The sequence below is a fragment of the Haemaphysalis longicornis genome, unplaced genomic scaffold (genome assembly GCF_048455015.1).
Source record: "Haemaphysalis longicornis isolate Haplotype H1 unplaced genomic scaffold, Haemaphysalis longicornis Haplotype H1 scaffold_3, whole genome shotgun sequence".
In the NCBI taxonomy this organism is placed as follows: Eukaryota; Metazoa; Arthropoda; class Arachnida; order Ixodida; family Ixodidae; genus Haemaphysalis; species Haemaphysalis longicornis.
In genome coordinates, this window is record NW_027526335.1 from 67,521,857 (window position 1) to 67,546,077 (window position 24,221).

General features: G+C 49.2%; 1 protein-coding gene across 3 annotated transcripts in view; it reads right to left on the reverse strand.

Annotated features, from left to right (window-relative positions):
* Nucleotides 1-7,639: 7,639 nt before the first annotated feature.
* LOC144174577 (monocarboxylate transporter 12-B-like) overlaps nucleotides 7,640-24,221 on the reverse strand; it is a 78,186-nt gene continuing 61,604 nt past the window's right edge. For all 3 annotated transcript variants that reach the window (XM_077703349.1, XM_077703350.1, XM_077703348.1), the window contains exons 2-5: nucleotides 19,718-19,916; nucleotides 12,701-12,844; nucleotides 9,451-10,542; nucleotides 7,640-7,997 (exon numbers count right to left, since the gene is read on the reverse strand). In XM_077703349.1, coding sequence (XP_077559475.1) covers nucleotides 7,801-7,997; nucleotides 9,451-10,542; nucleotides 12,701-12,844; nucleotides 19,718-19,895 — 1,611 coding nt within the window. In that variant the 5' untranslated portion in view covers nucleotides 19,896-19,916 and the 3' untranslated portion in view covers nucleotides 7,640-7,800. The remainder of the gene's footprint in view (nucleotides 7,998-9,450; nucleotides 10,543-12,700; nucleotides 12,845-19,717; nucleotides 19,917-24,221) is intronic.

Below are 24,221 nucleotides of genomic sequence, written 5' to 3' on the forward strand. Positions count from 1 at the left end.
TTATGCTCGGTTGTTATGGCGTTTGGCTCTTATCTGAGCCCTTGGTGCTTATCGCGCAGTCCTTAGCGCATGGCCAGCCGGCTGTCGTAAACGGGTATTCGGGATTCCATTTGCTAATCCGTTAACACCTTGCGGGAAGTATAATTTGTGCTTTCTGAAAAGTTGTGACTTGAGAATGTACTGAAAGGGAGTGAACGCTTTTGTCCCATCTATGCGCGAAGTGGGCTGGAACAATTTTATTGCATGCCTTTATTGCATACACAGTACGGCGAAACGGTTAACGCGAGAGAGAGTGTGAGAGAGGGAGATAGGCAGAGCGATAGAGAGATAAAAAAGACGTACGGACGGACGGACGGGTGAATGACTGAATGGAGAGAGACAGAGAGAGAAAGAAGGAAAGACTGGCAGACAGACAGACAGGCAGAGAGAGAGATATATCCCTCCAACACTTCTCAGTCAACCCGACGCTGTGAAGAAAGAATGCTTCCAGATCAATATTTCCTGTCATGCATGCAGAAGATAGTCCCTAGCTGAACATCTCCCACGAGAAAGAAAACACGGCGGTTTAAAGGGATCCTGCAACACTTTTCCGACTCTATTGAAATCTAAAATGCTTGCAGTACGTAATAACCCAATACACCCAGTACTAAGATTAGGGGGTCGCAAAGTACCTCAGCCAAAAATTTTCTATGCCCATCAGATAAATTGTAAACACGCTCAAAAGGTTTTTCTCGCTTTCTCGGTCTTGACGTTCTTCAACGGCTCTAATTACGCCACTAAGGCCATGTAGCGGCTGTTGGCCGGCTTTCCTTGCAGCAATGAACGCTTTTCGAAAGCAACTTAAAAAAAACCACAAAAAGAAAGCAGAAATGGAAGGCGCATCTTGAGCGACGAGCAAATCACGCAGTGCCGCCCCGTGCTGGCGATAAGTATAGCTTTGGCAATGGTTCCACAGGCGAAGGAAAGTGTGAAAGCGCTTATCGAAAGTGTTGCAGGGTCCCTTTAAGAAACCGTGCTGCATTTTGGCATCTTTATCCCTCACCTCACTCTCCCTTAACTTGTGTCACATATCTCGCACCATGCTACACCCTCACACATTTTAATATCCCACCTGCCACGGTGGCTGAGTGGCTAAGGCGTTGCGCTATGATAAGCCCAAAGACGTGGGTTCGATTCCCGCCACGGTGGCTCCTTTTCAGATGGAGGCGAAAAGCGAAAATTTCCGAGCGTTGAGATTTCGGCACACCTTGACGATCCCCATATGGTCAAAATTAATCCGAAGCACTCCACTACGGCATGTCTCATAGCCCGCGTGTAGCTTTGGCACGTTAAACCCCGCAATTCTAATTTTAATATCCCGCTCCAGCTTCTACAAGTAACTACAATTTAATCAGCCGAATCTACGGTTAGAGTTGGAACGTCAGCCTGCGATTTCTGCTCTTTCCGTTGTGTCAGCATTCTTTTTTTTTTTTTTTGAGCCGCAGCCAGGAGCACAATGTTATACTCTTCTTTGATGGTTCTGCGATAGACGCAGTTACGACGTCGTTGACGCACGGTTGTGGTGTCGTTGACGCAGGCTGCTTTCGACGTAACCGCCGCAAAGGCGTAAGCGAGGCGTTGCGTCACGCTTATGTTGAACTGGGCAACCTCACGGACTGCAAAACTGTGACCACCAGAAAGCGCTCTCTGGCAAAAGTAGCAAACTGACAGGTTTATGGCCAACAAGTTCATTGCAACCACAAGTTAATTGGCTGAGTAGCATCTACTACAACCTTACTTTTTAGAGGATAACCAGTACGAAACGACGAAAGAAAAGGAAAAGGGTACAAACAGACACAGCTTTCTTCTTGTGTTGCAGCATTTCGCGTTGGTTATCCTGTTAATAATGCACCTACTCGCCCAATCTTCCGCTGTAGCAATATTATTTAACATACGCTTCGCCCTGTAACAATGACTCCTGCACCAAAGGTTGCAAAGGATTCCTAAGCGCAGTCTTACTAGATGAGAACGCAAAACGTGCGAATAAGCGAACTTCGGATGGTGAAGACCCCGCCAACAGTGGCGCCACTCGTATTCATAACATGCGTTTGTATAGACCGTTTACAGCGAGCAGTTGGGCGGACTTTCAACAGGTGACGCTAGTGCCGCACTTGCCATGACTGGCCTTTAGCACGGGGCGGTTTCCGTTTCCGTCGTAGGCTGCCATGGTGCGCAGCGGAGTGCGCAGTGAGAAAGTATGGAAGGCACGGGGGAAAATTTGCGCCGTAGTCGATGTATCAGCTGCGATCGGTACCTCAAGGTGTGGGACGAATCGCCGCGCGAGTCTTACTGGCAGCAACTTCACAAAGACTGCCCGTATGTGCGGCCTTCCGCAATGCACTGCTTTCCGAACCATGAGAGCGACACGGAGACCAGGGGCGCTATTCTCGAGTTTTGTCCCTTTTGCGTCCCTTTCAAAAGTGTCCCTTTTGGCGAGCCCTGATTGGCTAAAAGCAAACAACCGGAAGTGACGTAACGCAAGCGCGGCAAACCTATTGCCAATCTTCCTCTATGCTGCCAACGTCCACTTCTTAACCGGAAGTACGTCACGATGAAAGGGACGCAAAAGGGACGTTTTCAAAAGGGACAGTTACGAGAATACCGCCCCAGGCGTCTCTCGATCGCCATTCTCCAACTGAAAGTTTTGTTCCAAGAACATCGGCAAGGGTGACTTTTTCAAACCATAACAGAAGGCTGCTGGCAAGCGTAGTGCAGTACACACCAATCTGCCTCGTCACGCTTGTTCCAAAGCACGCCCCTCCTGTTGTGCTTGCACGTTGCGTGCGTGTCGTCGGGAGGAAACGTACGAGCCAGCCTGCCGACCGGAGCTGTGACTCCAGATCCTTTTCTAGTTCGCGCTCGCGCATATCAGCTTTGCCACAGCGTAGAACATCTGGTCCCGCGGTACTTAAAGTGCACCAAACGCCTTTCATCGCGCTGCCGGTGCGCCCGGAGCCTCGCCGTTTGTCTTTGCCGCTAACCCATCCTTCCTACTCGTGACGAGCGCATAAACCTGGATTCAGTAAGCATCGCATGTGTTTCGTCGCACTGCAGGCCTGTATTATGCACGTTGGAGCAACCAGAGCTAAAGTTGCCTTGCGCCGGAGGCTGCAGCTTCGACGTTATTTCGAACTCTGTTAGTAATCCGTGTGCGAACGAATCCGTACATGCTCAAAAGTGTGGCAAAAAGCAGCTCAAAGCCGTTTCATTTATATCAGGGGTCGGCAACCTTTTGAGGGGGAGGGGGGCGGGTGGGGAGGGGGGGGGGGGGGCGAGTTGCATGCAGCCGACACGGCAAGGGCCAGACAGCATATAGGGGCGTGGGAGGCGGAGCTTTTTTTGGACCGGTGCAAAGAAAGTAAGAAGGCGTTATGTGGCTAAGTCTGAAGATAGAAAGCCATGCCAACTGGAAGCGATCTTGCTTTGTCCCTGTCTGACCGCATTTGAGGTTATAATTGTCATGTCTGCCTTCAGAAGTGACAACGGGAGGGAAGTTGCGACGTCATGCTGGGGGCCGCATCAGGGTGAGCGGGCCGCAGGTTGCCACCCCTGATATACATGGTTGTTGTGTACGTATAAATCGAAAAAAAAAATTCGTTACACATCTATGAACGCGTCTCTGAAGGTTGGCACACAATATTTAGGCGTCCGATAATTCTTAATTCACAGCGATGCTCCAAAATAATTGCAATATTCGCCCATAAAGCCGCTCCGGCGCTCGCCGATGCACCCCGGCCCATTGAAGGCCACGGCGAGAAACGCGCCCGAAAAGGCCAGCAGTGCCAATATGGTTGCGCCCATGCATCCTCTCTGTAAACCGTGTATAGTAGATGAGTTGCATCTCGCCAGATTAAGTCACCCTGTGAATCACCCGTGAGGCACCGCCTAACGTTTCTTAGACGCTACGTCGGTGGCCACGTTTCAAGTCTTATGCCTGATAGTGGTTAAAGAGCCCCTGCAGCACTTACCATCGACTACTAGGAATGTATTTTGGGGTAGAGTCTATTGCCCCAGTAATCTCTTCTAGCCTACGTCGCTGGGCATCGTGTGACCTTGCAATGGATACCCGCACATTGTGGCGTTCTCGGCAACGAGAAAGCAGATGAGGCGGCTCGCAGAGGGCTACAACTGCGCAATGTAAGGAAAATTTTCGTTACAAAGCACGAGGCTGCAGCGCTAGCGAAGCAGCTTGCCTTAGAGGAACGAAACCGTCTCTGGTCTTTTCCCGAAACTCACCACCCTTTTCTGTATGACATAGACTCTGACCTGAGAATGAGGCTCCCAGAGCGAATCCCACGTCGACTTGAGACGCTCTACCATCGGCTGCGCCTCAACGCAGCACTTACGAACTCCTACCGGCATCGCCTCGGTCAAACCACAAACCCTTACTGTGATAACTGTGGTTTGCCAGAAACTACTAAACACGTTTTATTAGAGTGTCCGGCGTACAAACAGGAAAGGAACGACCTCGCCAAGAAGATCGAGTGCCTCAACAATGGACTTTTATCATTGAAAGCTCTTCTTGGACCATGGTCATCTCCATCATCCCAGCGAAGAGTGTTAGATGCACTGTTTGACTATTTACACGACATCGGCGTCGCAGAGACACTGTAGAACTACACACATCGTCATCCTGTGAGAACACCTGGACTTTTACGTGACCCACGGAACACTCCATGTAGCCTTCTTTTTTACCTCTTCTTTTTTCCCCTCTCTTTCGCCCTACTTTCTTTAGGGCCTTTACCTCCTCCACCCCATCCCCGCAGAGTAGCATGTAGGCGAATACATGCCTGCAGACCTCTCTGCTTTCTTCTAATAAAGAGCTTTCTCTCTCTCTCTCTCTCCCCCAAGAATTATGAAAACCCGTTCAATACCACCGAAACTACGCGCGATGAGAAATCGCGCATAATCGTTCCCTCTCAACTCGACCAACTCTCGTCCCGCGGACAACGCGACGAAAGCTGTGCGCTCTCTCCCGCAGAGAGGGGCGGCTCGCGGCGTTCCCTTCAGCGGCCTTCGATATATCACAGGCCGGGGAGTTTTCTCCTTTTCTCCGCAACCTGGAGGGGCCTATTTCCGGTCTGGTGCCACAAAAAAGCAGGCATAGGTGCCTGCTCGCAAGCGAGCGCTCGGGCTGGTAGGGAGCTTTTGAAGCAATAAACGTTTGTTGTCGAGTGGCCCCGTTGAAAGGGAAGTATTGAGCTCATCCCTAAAACTCCGCGCGCCCTCAAAACACAAAAGAAACGGCAAAACGGTGCCTACAGGTTCAGGCATAGAAGAGGTTCGTACACAGCGCGGACGAGGGCGGATCGTCATAGGGAATGGCAGAAATAAGCCGCGAAGTTGACCAGCCGATCGGACAGCCATGGCCTCAATGACGTCGTTTAGGCCATGCCAGGGGTGCATAATGAGAACTGACGAGAGCGCGGTTGATTTTTCCGCGTCTTTCACAGCGATCTGCGCGCCCACCACTTCACGGGCACGTGTAATATTTGGCTCAGGTACTCCTGGCAGTGTAATCTAAACGTCGCGCAGGTTTACTTGCACTGCTCAAAGAGTGTTGCAGGGTCCCTTTAGGTCATTTCCTGTCACCACATTTCCCGGGTTCGATTCCCGTCCCTGCCACGGATTTGATGCGAATACACCATCAGCCTACGTCTGGCTATTTCACGGGAACCCGTTCATTTGTGAAGGCCGCTTAGTAAAGCCTCATTTGGGAAGCCACCGTACTTACGGGTTTATAAGTCCTTGCACGAGGGTTGATGCACCGTAAAGGGAGGGTGCGACACTGGAACGCGACAACCCCACTTTAGGACGAGCGTTACTTTGAACTTTGAAGTAACGTCGTCTACTGGAACCCGCAGCTCGATGCACAATGAGCATGACGTCGCTTGGCACCTCAATTGGCACAATTTTAAGCTCATGTAGGCGTTAAGCCTACACACGGGACGTTAGGCCTAACGTTACTCCGAGGTTTAATGCCGTTAACCGGTGTTCTGGACAAAGACATTCATTGTACTTCAGCTCTGGGTTCTGATTGATTTCGCAAGGCCTCAAAGCGTAACGCTCACCTAAGATATAGCGCATACCCGACAGTTTCTGCTGTTATATAAAAGTGCCAGATACCCAAAGAGTATAGCACATGTCCACAGTGGCGTGTCGGAAAACGGAAGACCTGAAAGCATAGAGGGCTTAGAAGGATATTATTATCTGACGTGAGCAAGGGATGCACTGTCCTCGCACTCCAGGCTAAGGAATCGGGAAAAGTGCCGGCCTGCAGTTGCCCCCAGGCGGTGGATCGGCGCTTATATTCAAGTGGCATGGGTAGGCGGCAATCGTAGGCGACTTTAGCCGGTAATGATGTGTAATGTCTCGGCACGTGAGAAGGACCTGCTTACATCGCATGTCCAGATCACCACACTAGGGAGTGGGAAACATGCTTGCTCAGATCCGAAGCTGACCTTCAAAAAGGTCCCGTCCCACTAGACCCGGACGCCGCCTGGGCTCAAGGGCTACGCTGGCTACGCTCCGCTTTCTGAAATGGAGGAGAGGGATGCTTCCGGGATTTCCACTCCCTGATTTCCCTTTTAAAGCGAAGCTTTCTTCAGGCTTGGGGGGGGGGGGGGGGGGGGCTGCTGCTGCTTCTGCTTTATGGCCTCGTTGGCCGTTGGGTTTTATCTCATACCCGACAACGCTAGCTAGCCTCCGCTTATCGCGGCCGCAGGTTCTGGTGAGCCACTGATGGGGAAGGGAAGGGGGGGGGGGGGGGAGCTGCCGAAGTTGCACGAGATAACGCTTTTATATCAAGCAAAAAGGCGATAATTGTATCAGTGATACGTCGGTGGTCCTTTTTAACTCAGAGAAATCTTTTTTCGAGCGTTTCGGTGATTGACATATTTGCGTACTTGTGATACCCTACTGTAGCGCATGCTGCGCACGCTCCAGTCGTTTATATATTTACCAGCTCCGGCGGTGAATAAAGTTTAGTTGAAAGTTAGCGCTTGTCCTGTCTCCTTTCTTGTGTACCATCTTTGATTTTTTTCGCTAAACATTTTTAAGAATGACGCTTCTCTTCCCGGAACTGCATCTTAGGGGTCGGCTGTGAACACGACTTGAGGAAAGGAGCGCCTGGGGAAACCCCAGGGGAAGCCCTCGGGAAGCCCTCGTCAGGCACTCAATGCCTTTAGCTCCGGCCCCTTCAGCAGGAATTGTAACGACGTCTGCTTAAAAATAAAGACTTCTTCTTCTTCTTCTTCTTCTTCTTCTGTAGACGTGTAGCACGTTCTCTCCGCTTGAAGCTAGTGGCGTCTCCGCCAGGGAGATTGAGATTTTGAACGTTTCCCCTTACGTCTCGCATTTCTCGACGCACTCGTCACGGCTTACCGTTATGCAAAATCAGCAACTACGCCTAGCTCTAAAAATGATGTCACAAGCCAGCTCATATCAACCCTGGTATGCCACGAAGAAAGTTTCGCGTTATGTCGATTCCCACCTCTGTGCGGGATCCGCAATTTTTCTGCGGCGAGTCAAAGCCTGATCCGAGATCTGGCCTGTGAAAAACACGCCCATCTCATAGGCTTCGCAATATAACGACTCGCCAAAGGACATTCACTGCCATCAGGTTGATGAAAAAGTTATATTTCATGCTTAAACATCTCATCTGCAGTCGCGGTGAATAAAAAATGTTGTATAATATAGAACACTGGATGTGAGGCACTTTCGTCCCCTCAAGGGATAAATGCTCTGAAATGTGCACTTTTGCTATCTCCGGTTGCTCTCTGCGGCTGTAAAGCTGGCCGCAAGCTTTAGACCGCTTTTCGATGAATCAGTCTTTTTCCTGTAGGACGCGCAGCGTTCCTTCACGTAGACGCACAACCAGAGTAGCGCCATGCACACCGTCACACCCCCGACAAGTGCGAACAGCCCTTCGTAGTCGCCACGACTGTCTCTGTAGAATCCTGGAGGGGCAAGAGAAAGAACGAAGAATATGGCGTCACGTGGTGGATGTAATCATGCACAAGCAAACACTTTTCTTCCTGACGTAACTGACATTCGTAAGACGAGGAATCATCATATTGCTCCTTAAAAAGCACAGCCATGCGCCCCGCTATTCTACTGCCTACTCTGTGTACTGAAGTGCATTTAAAAGACGATAGTCTTTCTTGGGCTATTTTGGTGTGTCTGTATGTCTGTCCGTCTATCTGCCTGTCAGTGACACGATTCAGCCAACCGGCCAAAGTGAAACGAAAGCTACGTAATAGCTTTTATATACTTACAGCCAAATCGAAACGTCTTAATTCCGGTGTGAGTGTTCGTACTTGTCAATATTGTTGAACAAGAACAAGACATTACGCAAATACAAGGCAGCAAATCAATTCATATTTGATATCTGCAGTGTTCCTTTGTTTCAAAATTCATGGATGCTTGATTTTTGCGAGAGCAAATGAAATACTACATCAACGGCAGAAAACAATCGCCTGCTGTTGCCACCGCTACCTTCTGGCGGCTTTTAAGAAATCAAACGGAAACAGCAACGAAAGGTTCCACTAGGTGGGATCCGCGTTCCGCTTGGAACGCTCGTGGAGTCGGCCTATGTGGTTCTACAAACGTTGTAGTAGGGTGCCTCAATTCACGCGCGTCTCCGCCGTACGGCAGCCCTGCCATCGAGACACCGGTCTTGGAGCAGTGGAACGCGGTAAATTTGAATTGACGAGCAAACCTCTAGCGTGTTATCTTGTGAGGAACGAGACGGCAAAGGAACAGCATGTGAGGTGAGCGGGAAAGAGAAGGGAGGCCTTCACTTGGCAGGGGCGCCAGTCGGCTATCGTCTTTTGGCGACATTTGCAACGAAAGGAGCAGATACGCGGCCATTTTTTGTTCCGATAGCATTCAGAAGGCTTTTGGTGGAACGCATTGGAACCTGTGGTAGAGCACTCAGACCTTTGCGGAGCACCAAAGTGATGCGCTCGGCCCCCTTTACTTGCACTGCTGAATCGCAGTTAGAAAATTTACTTCTCACAGCAATCGCGCAAAAATTACGAATGGCTGTTCACGTCTAGCGCAATCTCCGCTAATCCCGGGATGTTCATTGCGGTGGCCCGTTGTGTGAAATCGAACCCGCGTAACGAAAGACGAGGATGGAAGAGGTTGGTATTGTCCTTCCCAGTTTTTGTACTTTTTATAATTTGCAGGGGTATACGAACGGGTAGTCATAAAGCCGCATTATTCTGTTAGAGCTATCGCACTCATTTCCGGTTCCATATAACACATCCGTGGTGGTTACTGTAAACTAGTGAGAACCTGGTGTAGTTGTTAAATTATTGTAACTTTAGTCAGCTCGACTTGGGATGCGGACACGCGAATGTACAACGACACCGGTGACAGTGAACAAGGTTACACCGTTACACTCACCTATTAGCGACGGCCTGAGGAGACCGGTGAGTCCGGCCACCAACGTGCCGATCCCGAAGCAGACGCCGAGCTTGTCGACGCCCACCAGTTCCACGAACAGCACAGCGATGAGTATTAGCGTAGAACCATTGCACCAGCCGGACAGGGCCGACAGAACCACCTGGCAAGCGTACGGCCTGCAGATCGGCATCAGGTACAGAGCGGTTCCCCAGAGCGCCAGGTGAGAGCCCATCATGGTGCTCTTCAACAGGTACTTCCGGTCCGTAATCAGGCCGGAGCCTAGCCGGGCCAGCAGGTCAGGCACAGCGTAGGCGAATATCAGGTACACGGCATCCCACTTCGCTATTTCGCGGTCCACGGCGAAGTCGACGATGACGGTCATATACGTGGTCATGTTGAAGAGTATCACAGTCAGAGAGAACGTGATTAGGTAGAAATCTGGCAGAAGCAAGAACGAGAGCAGATGTTTGCTCCTGGGTCTTCGAGTGTTCACCTTCAACTGGTCCTGCTGGACAGGACTTCTGATGAGTACTTTTGGGGAGGAGGAACTATCTACACTTAGCATGGGCGATTTCGCTACAACTTCGTCATCGTCTGCACCGCTATCCCCGTCGCATCCCTCCGTGGTTGAAGGCACAATCTGGCTGCATTCATCTTCTCTCGCGGAGGTATCTGGGTCGACATCTGCACGCTGGAAATCACCGCCGTTAAACAGCGGCCCTTCTTCGTGAGTCCCTTCGCGTTGGTCAGGCTTTGCGATCACGACGTCTTCTTTCCGCGCACCTTCAAGCGAGCAGGTACGGTCATTGGCGTCGTCATCGGCTGACGACGATTGTTCAGCCGGTTGCGTCTGTACCTGCGGAGGCGTGCGCTGTAGAAGGGCGCCCGCCACCGAGTTAAGCATGAGCGCACCGCAGAGCAAGAGGGCACCGCGGACGCCGTATTTGTCCGTGAGCAGTTGTATGACCGGCGGAAATATGAAGCCCCCGATGGTGAAGCCCGCGTTGCTGATGCCGGAAGCCATGGCGCGGTACTTGACGAAGTGCTGGTTGATCACGACGCTGAACAGGGCTAGAAGGCCGATGCAAGTGCCTGCGTATGGGACAGAAGAGACGGAGAGCTTGTAGCTCCATCTGATGGCACGTACGATCGGGTTTAATCAAGTGCTCGTTCTACCGGTTTCAATCTCCAAACCTTGGTTTATGCATTCACATTGCTGCCTTAAAACTTACCCGGCCAACGCGGGTTATATCGTGCATGCGCGTATTCAGACGCATCGTTTTCCAACTGACACACGTTTTTCTCACAGTGTTTTTTTTTTTTTTTTGCAGTAATTTTTGCCCTTGTAGACCTCTACATGAACTTTTGAGGCTTTAGCACACGGAAAGATTAACTTAAGTCAGATTTGTCGTTGACATCGATTGTTATGCGATAGCCGACCGATTTTTCGGACCTGGTGGGGGGGGGGGGGAGCTAAAATAGTCCGAAAAATCCGCGAGTAGCAAAAACGAACTTTATTTCCTTTAAATAGAACTGAAGAAGTCGCGAACAGTTCAGGAATAACCTGCTGATGATGTTGCTTATAAGTCAGCGTAAGCTGGTGCCTAAAAAAATGGTGTATAAAAAATATCCCGGGCCACCTCACTAGCGTGAAACCTGTGGAGGTGCGAAGCATGCAATGTATAAGTGTATTCCAAGACTCTAAGTCTCTCTCTTGCCACACGGCGCGCGCTGATTGGACGTCGGTGAAGCACCGGTGGGAGGAGCAATAGCGCGCTTGCTGAGGCGGTGGCGCCCTCTCTTGCGTTTATCCGGGCTTAAGCGATTAAATGTGACACAGACTGGCCGTAAGTTGTCTTCGTGTCATACACCGCAGCATGCGTTCCAGCGCGAGGCGTTGGAGAACGAGTGTCCCGGTGTTTTAGTACCGTGACTACATGATACGACAGGAGACGCCGACATCCCGAACCCCTAAAGTGCTTCGTCTCTAAAAACTGGCTACGTGTGACCCGTTTCCGGCCTTCGAGATTGTTTCTGCCGCAGACTAAATGCAAAATTGCGGCCTCTGAGACCAAAGTTTGTTAGCACGGCGGAAGTCAAGCCAATCCCCATCCAATGGTAGTATAAGATTCAAAATGGCGTCGACCTGGAGTCGCACCGTGGTTCTGTCGCAGAAAATTTTGTGCCGAAATAGAACTTTTGGCTTTATTTTGTCCGAAACGTCCGTTTTTCACATACATTACTCCTATGGGACAACTGTCGGCTCCTCGAGAAAGTCCGGAATATCGAGCAAGTCTGAATTTTCGGAGTGCTAAAAAACGCTCGGCTATATGCTCGTTCTTATGTTTACCGGAGAATCATAAAACACCCCTCGCGGAGCTTTTGATTGTACACTATGGCATAAGGGAGAATCAAAAGTGCTTTACATTGATATTACATTCTGTGTGGAGCCTGGCACAAAAAAGGCGTATATACTGGCCGTCATGGTGTCGCTATGTATGTTGTAGTGGAGCCGCGCTATGAAGCTTAAACTTAAATGTGTGGTTAGACATGCTAAAACTACGCATGAGCTAAGAAGCGCGTCTAATGAAGGGCTGCAGATTGATTTAGATCCCCTAATTTTTTCCAAAGTGCGCCGGCATCTCATCTCATGCTCCATGGTGCGCTGGAGCATTCCGCCTCTACAACATATACGTACAACCTCTACGGCAACACGAGTGGTGAAACACAATGACAGCAGTAATTTTTATTTCCGACACAGATCTGTTTGAGCTGTTGGTTATATCATTAGTACTCGAAGAGACCGCCGTGCGTGCTGGCTTTAAAATGCAATACAAAGGATTAAGTCAAACCAAGCGCTTCACCACTGCGTCCGTATAATCATCATTTTTAAACACTATAAACGACAGCAACACGTTTCTTAATGGAATTTTTTCTTCGACGCAAACATTTTCTTTTCTGTATCGGGCAACCTGTTAGGGACCCTTTGTACTTTATTGCGGCTATGGCCTGTGTGATTATTTGCTTATGATTCACTTTTTTTTTAAATGCTTACACGACACTGTAGGCACTTGTAGCAAAGATATAAATTAACAAAAATTTTTTCTGTCACCACCGAGACCATAAATTTGTCATCGTTTTCCTCGCAGTTCTTCCGAGTTATAGCAAACAAACCTTGAGTAATTTTGGGCGTGCTTGGTCGATTTCTCGTACGTACTTGATGCCTGCTAAGGAGTGAATGAGCACTGACCGTGGATGACTCCCAGGAAGACGTCCAGGAAAAGCATCGACTGCCCCAAGAAGCAGGCGCAGATGGCCAGCGAGCCACCCAGGCATCCGAGCACGGTCAGCTTCCAAATGGGGATGTACCTTGCAAGGACGCCCGCGATGGGGCCTGCAGTGGTGAGTGGTGGTGCAATCTCGAATTACGATGCCAGACCTTTCTCAGAATGGGCGTGTGAAACCACTGAGAAGGCGCTGGCCAGAAAGAGAGGGAGGGTGATGCAAAATCCGCTCTTCAACACAAGCCTGCCACAAAACAGGAATATTCCCATCCCATCGGCAGTCTTAAGAGATTGGTTCTGCGTAAACTTTTTTTCGTACATTTCTGGTGAATGAAGAAAAAAAAAAACACGGACGCAAGTGAACCATTTTATGAACCCTGCTTTTTGAACGTGCTTCCGAGAACCCTACCTCCCCATGCCGGGTGAAACAGAATATAATGTTAACAGTAACGACTTTTTCAGAGCAATATTCAAGGTCTCCGACGCATTAATTAGAATAAAATCAAGGTCGACTCATCTTGGTCTTGCGCATTTGCATTGCCATTCCTGTAGTAGTTACGATATAATATCGCTAATCATACATAACCAGCACGTGTAACACTACCAAGGCGGCTGCAAACACTGAGTATAAACAGCGCCTTAATTTCTTAGATAATTTTAGGTTCTCCGTAACGGTCGTTTACGTTATTGCACAAATTCAGAATTGATCTCCAATGTCCCCCGCAATGAATACAATCACAACTGTTCCACTGACATTTTTGGTCGGCTGCTACAGCCCAAGCTAACGCGTTCAAAACAAAGTTGAAGTGGTAATCGCGTTCATCGCGAGAAAGGGTTATTATTCTCTTGAGCTAAAATCACACCAGCTGAAACGGAACTTCCAATAAGATTAGAAGACATGTTAGCTGCACCGGTTGTGCTTCTAGGCCATTCAACAGCGCTATAAGCTAGGTTTCGCATTTTTCGTGCGTGCTTTGTATATTGTGAATAACTTACATTTCCAGCTCTTTTTCGCCGTATTTCGCAACAGCCATGTTTCCTTTCTGAGTTAATGAACCAGTGAAACAGAATATCAGCGCAAATACTCATTCTACGTATGCAGTGTACACCACGATACAGCAAATTTATTTGATTTCGCGGTTTATTGTACCATTTCTGCTATACGACATGTGGAATACGTCTTATATCAGACGCAGTGGAGCCATTTCCTTTCTGCACGGATATAACCCACTCGCTCATTAAGAGTGCACAACCACAACCAAGGTCACCCAAGAACAAAATAAAGTCGAGCACACGCAGTCAGAGGCACCCGGACATATCTTAATGAAGCCTAGCACCAGTTGTGCCATTACCACGAACATTACGCACTCAGCACGAGCGAAACGACGGTAGAAAGTTATGTTTCGTGTGTGATTGATGGATTTCCGTGCGGGCAGGGCACCATGTGTCTTGTGCGTCATGCATCCAGAAACTGCTCCGCATGCTTTGCTCGCGTTATGATAGGGGTCCCGTCAGCCGTATGGCTCAATCTTCAAGAACTATCTAGTGTACAGAGCCAACAACGACGACGGGTCCTAAAGACCGACAGAGTTAGCGTGTTCAAGAAAAAGTTTGAAATAACACCCGAAGCTGTGGCCAGGCCCGGCCATCTTAATGGTCATAGGTTAGAAGGTCTGCGGCAACCACAAGGAGGAGACACCTAAGCGGCAACAAAAACGAAGAGAAACATAATCCTTACGGTACAGTCTGTTGCGTAACTTCATCTAAAATTAGAAGAAAAAAACCTTCGCCGAAACAATACTCTTTTTCCGAGTGTGCTGTTATGAAAGCTTGAGGTCAAGACGGGTTAGATTTGATTTTTATGGCGAATTTAAGTAGAAATTAAGGGAGAAATCACTAGTTGGTTTTGGGAGGTGCAATACATACGTGAATTCACTTCCCAATGGGATCCAGTCTTTCACCATTGTTACGATTCAGCGCGCCACAGTTGTTGTTGATGATGATGATGATTTCTATTGGTTTCCCCTTTGTATCGGGGTGATGACATGTCATCTTACCAAAAAGGACTAATATACCTATGTTTTACACTTTTGGTTCAATACTAGCGCTGCTTAGGGCAGGCACAAAAAGCTTATTAGGCACAAAATACTTTTTTTTCTCTTAGAGGTGGTAACTGTCCTAGGCAATATTCCCCTCTCTGCTTTTCATCCACCAGCATTCTAATCTTCTTTTCGTCCCCTCGACGGCCTTGAAGTTAACTTCCTCTGTGATACCCTTAAATCCTAGGGCTTCTGAAAGCCCCATATTCCCTTCATGTAGGTTTGGATGGATACCCTCACATTCTAACACGATGTGCCGCATAGTTTCTGTTTCTTTTCTGCAGACCACGCATACCCCATCATTTTGTGAATACTTCCCCACAAAACTCTTAGTTCGCAGGCAACCTGCTCTAGCCTCAAAAAGCAAAGCACTGCCCTGGGAATTATCGTAGAAATTTTCCTTTCTGATGTTCATCTTCTCAGCCCTGTACATCACTAACGACGTTTTAGCTTCCATTTTTTCCCTCCATTTATTCGTTTCAATCTGCCTTGCCTCTTTTTTGGTTACCCCTGCTGTTTTGGATTCCCCACTGTTCTTTCCGTATTTCATCGTTAGCGCGAAATTGTGTTCGCGCGTAGTGCAAGCTTCGCGCAATGCTTTTGTGCTTTGTGGCAAAGCCTGCCACTACGTTCTCCTTCCGCCTGGGCGCCTCGCTGTCGGTGACTCAAACCGTTGCAGAGACAGCCAACGGATCTTCAATTTGAAACATCCCCCGGCGGGGTGGACGCCGCGGCAGAGATCTCCTCTCCCCCCTCGCTCGGGCTCAGCGAGCGCCGCTGCTGCCTACCCCTCACAAACTCTGGAAAGAGTGCTGTGTGCGTCTGTACTATTTGCGGGCCATGTGCAAAAACACTAGAGCTGTTTGACCGTTAGCGCTTCGGGCATAAATACGCGGTGCCTCCGAGTGGAGAGTTTATTCGTTTTGCAGCAGCTAATCTGTGCTGTCGCTCTACTCGAGTCCTTTACTGTAAAAGGGTTGAAAGCTGGGTGAGTTGGTAATGATGCATCTCAAAAAACAAACTGCGCGCAAATTAACGGGGACAAGAACACATGAAGACAGCGCAGCTTGTGCTGTCTTCATGTGTTCTTGCCCCGTTAATTTGCGCGCCTTTACTGCAACCTCACCCGGAAGGGTATCGATCCTGTATTGCTTGGGCCCATCTCTCGCCATGCAGTAAACCAATAAAGTTAGCCTCCGGATTCCTGTCGTCGTCACCAAGGCCGCAACCTTTGCTGGCCGCTCACCTCCACGCCCCCACGCGCATGATGGAGGCGACGGAGCCCGGTTCGGGACGCCTTCCCGTACGTAATACCAACGATATATTCCTGACACAGTCGTAAGATGTGGCCACAATTACATTTATGACATTTATGGCCCCATAGGTCATTACGTCAGGAAGATAAAACACTGGGAAAGCTGGCTGCCAAACGCCGCTTCGTCTATGGGTTAGGTTAATGCAACTATGGGTTAGGGCAGGTCTACATTGTTCGCATTGGCACTTCTGTCCATGCCTGACAGGCCACCGCGCCCTGAAAACCTGAGCTGCACCACCGCACGGAGTAACACAGGATGGGCCGAGTCGAAACAAATTCAATGCCTCTGTGAAGGTGGATGGGCAGCGGATCTGTTCGCGGGTTATTGGTTGGTCCCAAACTCCCACTCAAACCGCGCCCTCGCCCCCGGGAGGCGTTCAGCGGGATTGTCGACACGTCGACGTCTCGAGTTTTCCTCCACGCGGTATTCGGGGTCCCGACGGGCATCACGCTCCCACGCTTGGCGTCGCGGCCCGATCATCGTCGGTGGTCATCTCCTTCCACTGCGCTCGCGCTTATTGCCGCATATTTTTTTTTTTTCCTTCATGAGTACGCTTCACTGTACACCCGCAATGTGGGAAAGACAGCTTAGAGAGACTAAACTAACACCGACCTTTTTTTTTTTTTTCTTTTTTAAGTCGGCTTCACTCCTAGTCACAAGTGCATTGCTGGGAAAAGTATTCTTTTTCGGGGACAATATTCATTGGGTTGTTCGTTTTCGGGTAAAACCCGATTTTACCGGATTTTTACGTCCCGAACATTTTTCAAGAAAATTGCGTTAAACTCGATTTCTCACCGAATGTACCTTTTCAAACTAGCGATCTGCACAATCGTGGCTGACGGTTCGCCGTTCTCAACATGTACTTGCTGGGGGCAAGTCCCACAAACACAGCTTCCGAACTCATTGAGTATTAGTATGACTCTACTGCTCGCTACTCCGGGCTGGCATATGCTGCACTGACATTGTTGTGCTTAGGTAATGGAAGATGTAACGTCGAGACGACTTTCTCCCGGCTGAGGTACGCTCAACGATTGGAGAGGTCTCGAATGGAGACCGTCACGTTGCGCATGCAGATGATAATGCATGTAAACAAGAATGCCTAAAAAATAAATGACCAGCTTTTTGTGAATCGTGTTTCATTCTTCAGAAGTTATCATTGTACTTTACTGTTATCATTACTGATTCATTTCCAAACAATTTCCCAATTTCGGAGAGTATTTGCTAGGAAACCCTGATGTCCTTCCGATTGCCAGATTGAAACAAACACCAATTTTAACGCGTTAAAGTTACGAAACTCCTGATACCTACTGATAACATAAACTGAGTTTATTTCAGCCTAAAAAATTGCACCCAATTTGTACCCTCCGATTTAAAAAAATATAAAACCCGAAAATTAACAACCCTAAATATACACCATCTTATATATTAAAAAAAAATGAAGCACCCGAGGCGAACGTCCACGTGGCCTAAGGAACTGAGGGCGATTGTGTGCCGAAGTGAGAAGGAGGAGAGCGGCATTTTTTGGTGTACGCACGCAAAAAAAGCGGGGAAGTTAGCTTATAACATCTCCGCTGTTCAGCTTTTAGAAACGCCGCAGACAATGCTAACCTATAACCCATCACAGAAAATCGCCCCGGAGAGAGATACACGAAGCAGCCGCCTTTGCTGCAAAAGAATCCTGGACGAGCTTTCCTGGCTCCGCTTTGGAAGCACTGAGTCCCCCGGTTTCTATCTCCGGTACCTGCGAAGTGGCTAAAGAATTTTCTTAAGTTTATACCGAAAGCACCCTACTCCTTTTTCCGTGACATCGAGGTCCCAAAGCGAAGCATAGAATTAGTAGCTTTCACTGTGAAGTGCATTGTCTGTATGCTTGGCTACGACATGTACGACGTACGAAACGTATACCAAGGATGTCCCCACTTGTTTACATCTATTACCTCATCTATAGAAGACACCTTCAGTTTAACTTAAGATCCACTCCTTCTATCTTGCATTATATCTATGCAATCTTAACACATTCTTTGTTTTTTTAGTTTTTGCTTCCGTGTTACCCAAATTCTCACGTGGGAAAACGGGTTCTTCTAGATTTAACTCTAAAAAGAATGAACAGATAAGGAGAAAAGACTCTAAAAAGAATGAACAGATAAGGAGAAAAGTTCAGTGACATACTTTAACGGCCTTTCATCGCCCTTGAAGTAACCAAAAAATTCAAATTGGAGATTCAACGCGTCCAAGAGGTAGATGACCCGTGAGGTGCACCGGATAATGGAAGATTACAGTTAAAAATTAGACCACGCAGGGTTTCTTAATCCACGCTCGAATTTCGTGCGAGGGGGAGTTTTTCTCTGTGTAGGTAATGTTTGAAATGCAATTAATATTGTATGTAACTAGTGCCGATTTCAGACGCTACCCACTCTCTAACACTAAGGACTTCGAAGCTGGAAAATTTTACGTTAACGTTATGTTAGTGACGCTGCATCTGTCGCCGTTGTTTTCATCCCGCATCCCATCCATCGTCGTTCGGCCGAACTTAACATCGACGCTTCGCATCAGATTGTCTATTGCCGTGGGCATGCCCTGTGGCTCTGACAAAATACACCGCTGTGAGAGCGTGATCTGCGTCCAGCGTCGAACACTGGGAAGTAGTTTCTACGCGCTCGTGACGTCATCACCCGTATGAATATTCGGGTTATGGCGTCACTAGGCGTCACCGTAACTTTCTGTTATATCTCTCCTCTTCACTTTTTAACTTCCCCGCTCTCCTCCTCCCCCCCCCCCCCCTTCCTAGCTCCGTTTACTGTGTGTGCGTGTGTCTATAAACAATATTTAAGCAGTATAGATACGAAAACTGCGTCGTCGCGTGATATCTAGCAACGTGGGCACAGAGAGCGCTGATATTTCGCTCCGTATCCAGTTCGCTCTCAAAGCCGCTTTAGGACGTAGCCGTACCTAACATTGACGCACGTGGCTAGCGCTAAAGCCTATGGTTAAAGCCACGTATCTCTAAGCGCGCGTACGCAGTACAACTACGCTCAAAAAGAGGTAAGGTGTGTCGTGCGGGGTAAAAACCAATGGACAGCGCGTGTCCCTTTTGCGACGAAAAAAATGTATGGAGCGCAGTCCACGCAGGCGTTCCCCAGAGAACTCCTGATGTAGCCAGCGCCCTCTATAAGCTTTTAAATCAAACTCAACAGTTATTTGACGGGTTTTATAAAACTTTATACCATAAAAAGAAGAAATAAGACTATCTGGGGCAATAAATAAGGATTAATTAAACAAACAAAACTTCTAAAACGAACTGGTAAGCAGCGGCCGCCAGGGGCGCTGCTTACAACAGAAGAAAGTTCAGGTATAGTGTACAATAGTTCAGGTATAGTGCCTAGAATATATATTCTAGGCACTATAGTTCAGGAGTTCCTCAGCAGAAATTTTCATCACAAAAGGGACCCCCCTAATCGGCCCCGAACGATACACCTCTCTCTTCCAGTACACTGTAGTACAACGGGGGAGGGGCATGAGCTCATTCCCTGCGTCAGCAGCGCACGCAGCGCCCCCTGCACGCACGCACCTGTGACGAGGTAGCAGACGACGGAGAGGTTGACAGGCCACGAGGCCTGCTCCCTGGTGACCGGGAAGGTGCGCAGCAGCGCCACGTACACGACGGCCGCCGAGCGGATCATGGCGAAGGTGAACACGTTGATCCAGCAGCAGGCCGCGGCCACCGCCCAGCTGCGCGCCGAATCCATGCTGCCGCCTCCTCCACCTTCCTGCAGCATCGGCGGGGACGAGCGCACCGGGAAGAAGCGTGTCGTATCAGCGCGCCGGGGACGACGTAACCGCAGCACCGCTTATCGCGCGACCTTCACTTTTATAAAGCGTCCTCTTCTCTGGGCCGGGCTGTAAAGCAAGCAGGCCAGTCTTCCGGGCGCTCGGACACTAACAACGAAATGCTTACCTCAGGCCTCCGCCATTAGGTGTCAGTGATTGTGCACAGAGTCATATAGTTCTTATCGCATTATATGATGTAAGTTGGCTCCGAGCGAAAATTGGTCGCCACACGCGTAAGCATGGGCAAGAGTCAATCATATACCAGGTTATCACTTGTCACGTGAAGAGCGGAATAAGAAGCTGGGTGGCCATCCTTCTGGTGGTTGTTTAATAAAAGAGGCCGCGTTATACACTTTTTGACTTAACAGCCTCAGGCATTTCTCGTAGATGCCGGTCAATGCCCGAGGCTGGTAAGTAAAACAGTTATCATACAGTTCTTAAGCGAAAGTATTAGTTTCGCGTCGCGGGGGAACGAAGCTCGGCGATAAAGGCCAAGAAGGAGCGTTGTTAGGCAACGTCGTTCTGTCGCAGTGTGAAGCCTCTCAGTCAAGGTCACGGAGGGGAAGAATGCCGGTCCAGCAATAAAACGATTTCGTAGACATCACCCAGGATAGTGAGTGTGTGGCGCTGCAAGAGGAAGCCAGCACCCGACGATACCGACCTCGAAGAACCCACACGCCAGTCCCCACGGAATACTCGGCTACACTGGCATATTACCGTGGTACCAGGAAAAGATACCCTCCACCCCCCCCCCCCCCCTCCCACGAATCCCTGACTAGGGCACAAGCCACCGACTGGAGACAGCTGAAGAGAGGAACGTTTCCAAAATTAAACACGATGAGTAAAATTTACCCGACTCGATACGCAGCCACATGTCCATTGTGGAATCAAAAGATCAGCGCCCCCCACCCCCGTCTAACGACGACGATGGTTGAATGAGAAGCTTTTTCGTGACGGATAAAGAAGACAGAGCAGGAGGTGGTTAGTCTCCTCTGCCAGCTCTGTATTTTTGGCCTTTTCTTAGGTTTGTGAGAAGTGTGCTTAGTTCTGAAGTTTGCGAAAGCAAGGTAATGAGCTCCTAGACGGGCGCCGCACCTCACGGCCCGCTGCCTGAATCTGCCACTGGCCAACCACGTGGGACACCGGCAGCCACCACCAGCCTCCTACCCGATACCGTGCCGTCAGTGCATGTGCTGCCTGTGATTTTCGCACCAATGACTTCCTCTACACCGGTGGTTTTCTGAAATGCTCCCGAACCTCCCCTGGACCTTTGTAATACGCCGTCAGCGCCGATACCTGCTGGTCAGGCGGCCCGTGCACCTGCCGATTTGCCAGCGACCCACCCTCTGCCGGATGGTCATGATGCATTCTGTGACATTTTGAATACGCCTGCTGCCACAGCTATGTCGACTGAAAAAGACCACGTGACTGCGGAGGCCTCCTCTCGGCTACCAGCTAGTGCTTCCACGCAAGTGCCACCGTGAATCTAAGAAGCTACAGTTGACTGGAGAAAGCCACTCCTCAATGCAACCTCTAAGGCATGGCCTTACAGTTATCTTCAAGGCCATCAAATAAGCTCAAATCATAACTAAATTCAATCCACTTGCAAAGAAACAAGGTCGGCAGTCCATGGAGTTCTCCAGTACGTCCGAATCATCCTCTCGACCTCTTAGCCGTGGACGCGCCAAACACTGACGCCACCAAGTGCCTTCTGAAAGTGTCCAGCATTGCCGCCTTCCTCGTTAAAGCGTATGAACCCCGTCCTACTTTCTGGTGTGGTTGTCATAGAAGGAATTCTGGTAGGTCTCACCGATGTCGATATTTCGGATGCCCTACTCCAGAGAATACCCGTGAGATCTGCCCGGCGGCTAGGGGGAAAATCTGAGAATGTGAGAGTTGTTTTCTTCACGGAAACGGTCCCTGAGCACGCCTCCCTGGGTTATACTCGTTACCGCGTCTTTCCATACGTTGAAAATCCACGACAGTGCACCAGGTGCCAGCGATATGGACATGTGGAATACAAACTTGCCCAGTGGTGCCCCCGTTGTGGTGGTCGTCACGGCCGTTCAGCCTGTACAACAGAAAACCGCCATTGTCCCACTATGTCCGAATTGCGGCAAGAAGCACGAGTCCACGTTCACCGCCAATGTCCCACTATGTCCGAATTGCGGCAAGAAGCACGAGTCCACGTTCACACACTGTAAGGTTCTTACGAAGGAAAAAGCTGAAGAGCACCAATAACTGTGATTACAAGTCCGCGAAAGTCGCCCTCGAAGAACAGCGTGAGAACAAGTCTATTGACGCTAGGACATGTGATCGTAAAAAAGAGCCTCCTAGCAGGCATGTCACAATGCCTGTCAAGTCTTCTCTTTGCGTCAATATGGACAAGGACTTCCCACCACTGGTGGTGGCAGTAGATCCTAAAGAACCAGCGCCGACACCTGTTCCTCTGTCTGCAACCACACCTGCAGCCGCAACTTCACGTTCCCAGCCAACAGCGAAACGGCCGCGTGAGCGCCCGCCAGCAACAAACTCCGGAAATATCTGTTGTTATATCCTCACTTGAGGACACTCTGCGTGCCTTTCTTATCCCTTTTCTTCTTCCCCGATCGCTCAGACCATCTTGACAATCCTGGACTTTGCCGCTCCACTACTGTCGCAGTGCCGGTAGAATTCTTCTTCAATCAGTCTTAGGAATGTAAACGCTGTATCCATGAATCATGACATGGAAACCAGTAATGGAGGCCTGTACTGCGCTGGTCGCGGCTTGCACGGAAGAAAGAGAATTGGAATTAGGCTGTGCAAAACAAATAGCGTCACGGGATGTCATTTTCCTACAATATCGTAAATCCTAAATGCTCCTGTGTGTTCTGTGAGTTCTTTCAAATAAAGAAAGCTGTATTTTCTCCCCATGGTTCCTTCAATTACTTGCTTACACGCCGAGGTGGCGGGATAGTTAGCGAGTTCTACTTGTAAGCGGGTTTATAAGGAGGTCACGGGTTTTACACCGACTGCGTCGAACGCAATTAGATGAAGTCCGAATGCGAAAACGTCGGTGAGGTAACCTTTGAGTGACCATTAAGGAACCATTCCCGGTAGAAATACCAGAGCCTTCTATTACGATGTGTCTCGTTTCGTATGTGCTGATTTCAGATGGTTTATTCGTAATTTATTTTGATATTGTTGTTGCAGTTAGTCGTTTATAATAACCGAACCGGTTCGCGGATCGAAGTAGTCGAACCGGAACTGAACCGGAACAAAATAAATTTACCTGAACCCGAACCGTAACCGAACCCGTATTTTTTTCGGTTCGAAGGGTGTCGAACCGGAGCCGAACCGGTATTTTTGTCGGCACTGAACCCGAACCCGAACCGTTATTTTTTGAGCACGCTGAACCCGAACCGGAACTGAATCGAAAAAATAAATAACGGTTACCGGTTCATGCCGGAACGATTCGATCCTCCGTTGTTGATATTGCACAGTCGATGCAATTCAGGCCTTTGTTTCTTTTACGTGCCACCAACTTCATACCCGCTCGCGCACTTTCCCCTCCAGACAATTGAACACTATCATGCTCTATGTAACAACAGGAGAAATGAATGTGCACCAATGCAGCAATTGTCTGTCTGTTGCTGCTGGAAGCGCGAGCGTAGTGCAAACTGACCAAACGAAATGTCATTCTCGGCAGCTTGCGGGGGATTATAAAACGACTTTGCCCTTCCCTAGCTGCGGCTTTATTGGAGCAATCATGCTGCAGGAGTCCTCCACTGCGCAACAGCGAAAGCCCACACCCGATGTGTGCAAACTTTTTGCATTTCGTAATTTGTTTAAAAGGTCCGACACCTGCAAAACCTTGTTAATACTTGACAAGTGTGACCGCAGGGGCTGCTCAGTGGTTAAGCTGTTTGCTGCTGATTCAGTTTTGTCTCTTCCAGATCTGCCTTTTTTTAGAAGGTGCACTTGTACTGACTGCCCAACTCGCTACATTACTTCTACGGCTACTCGCCCCGGAGGGGAGAACTGCTGTGGACGAATTAAAGAGCGTCTACCCAAAAAAGTCCCATCTCATGCTCCGCGCGTCAAATTTCCCTTTCACTTTGTAACGGCATAATCTGTTATAAGATACCTCAATGTAGCACCCGGAACGATGGCTAGGGGTCAGGCGGTACGACGACATACTGATTGTAATGCACACATCTGGCATAGCTATCGCAAAAGGAAGTGCAGTGGTCAGAGTAATAATG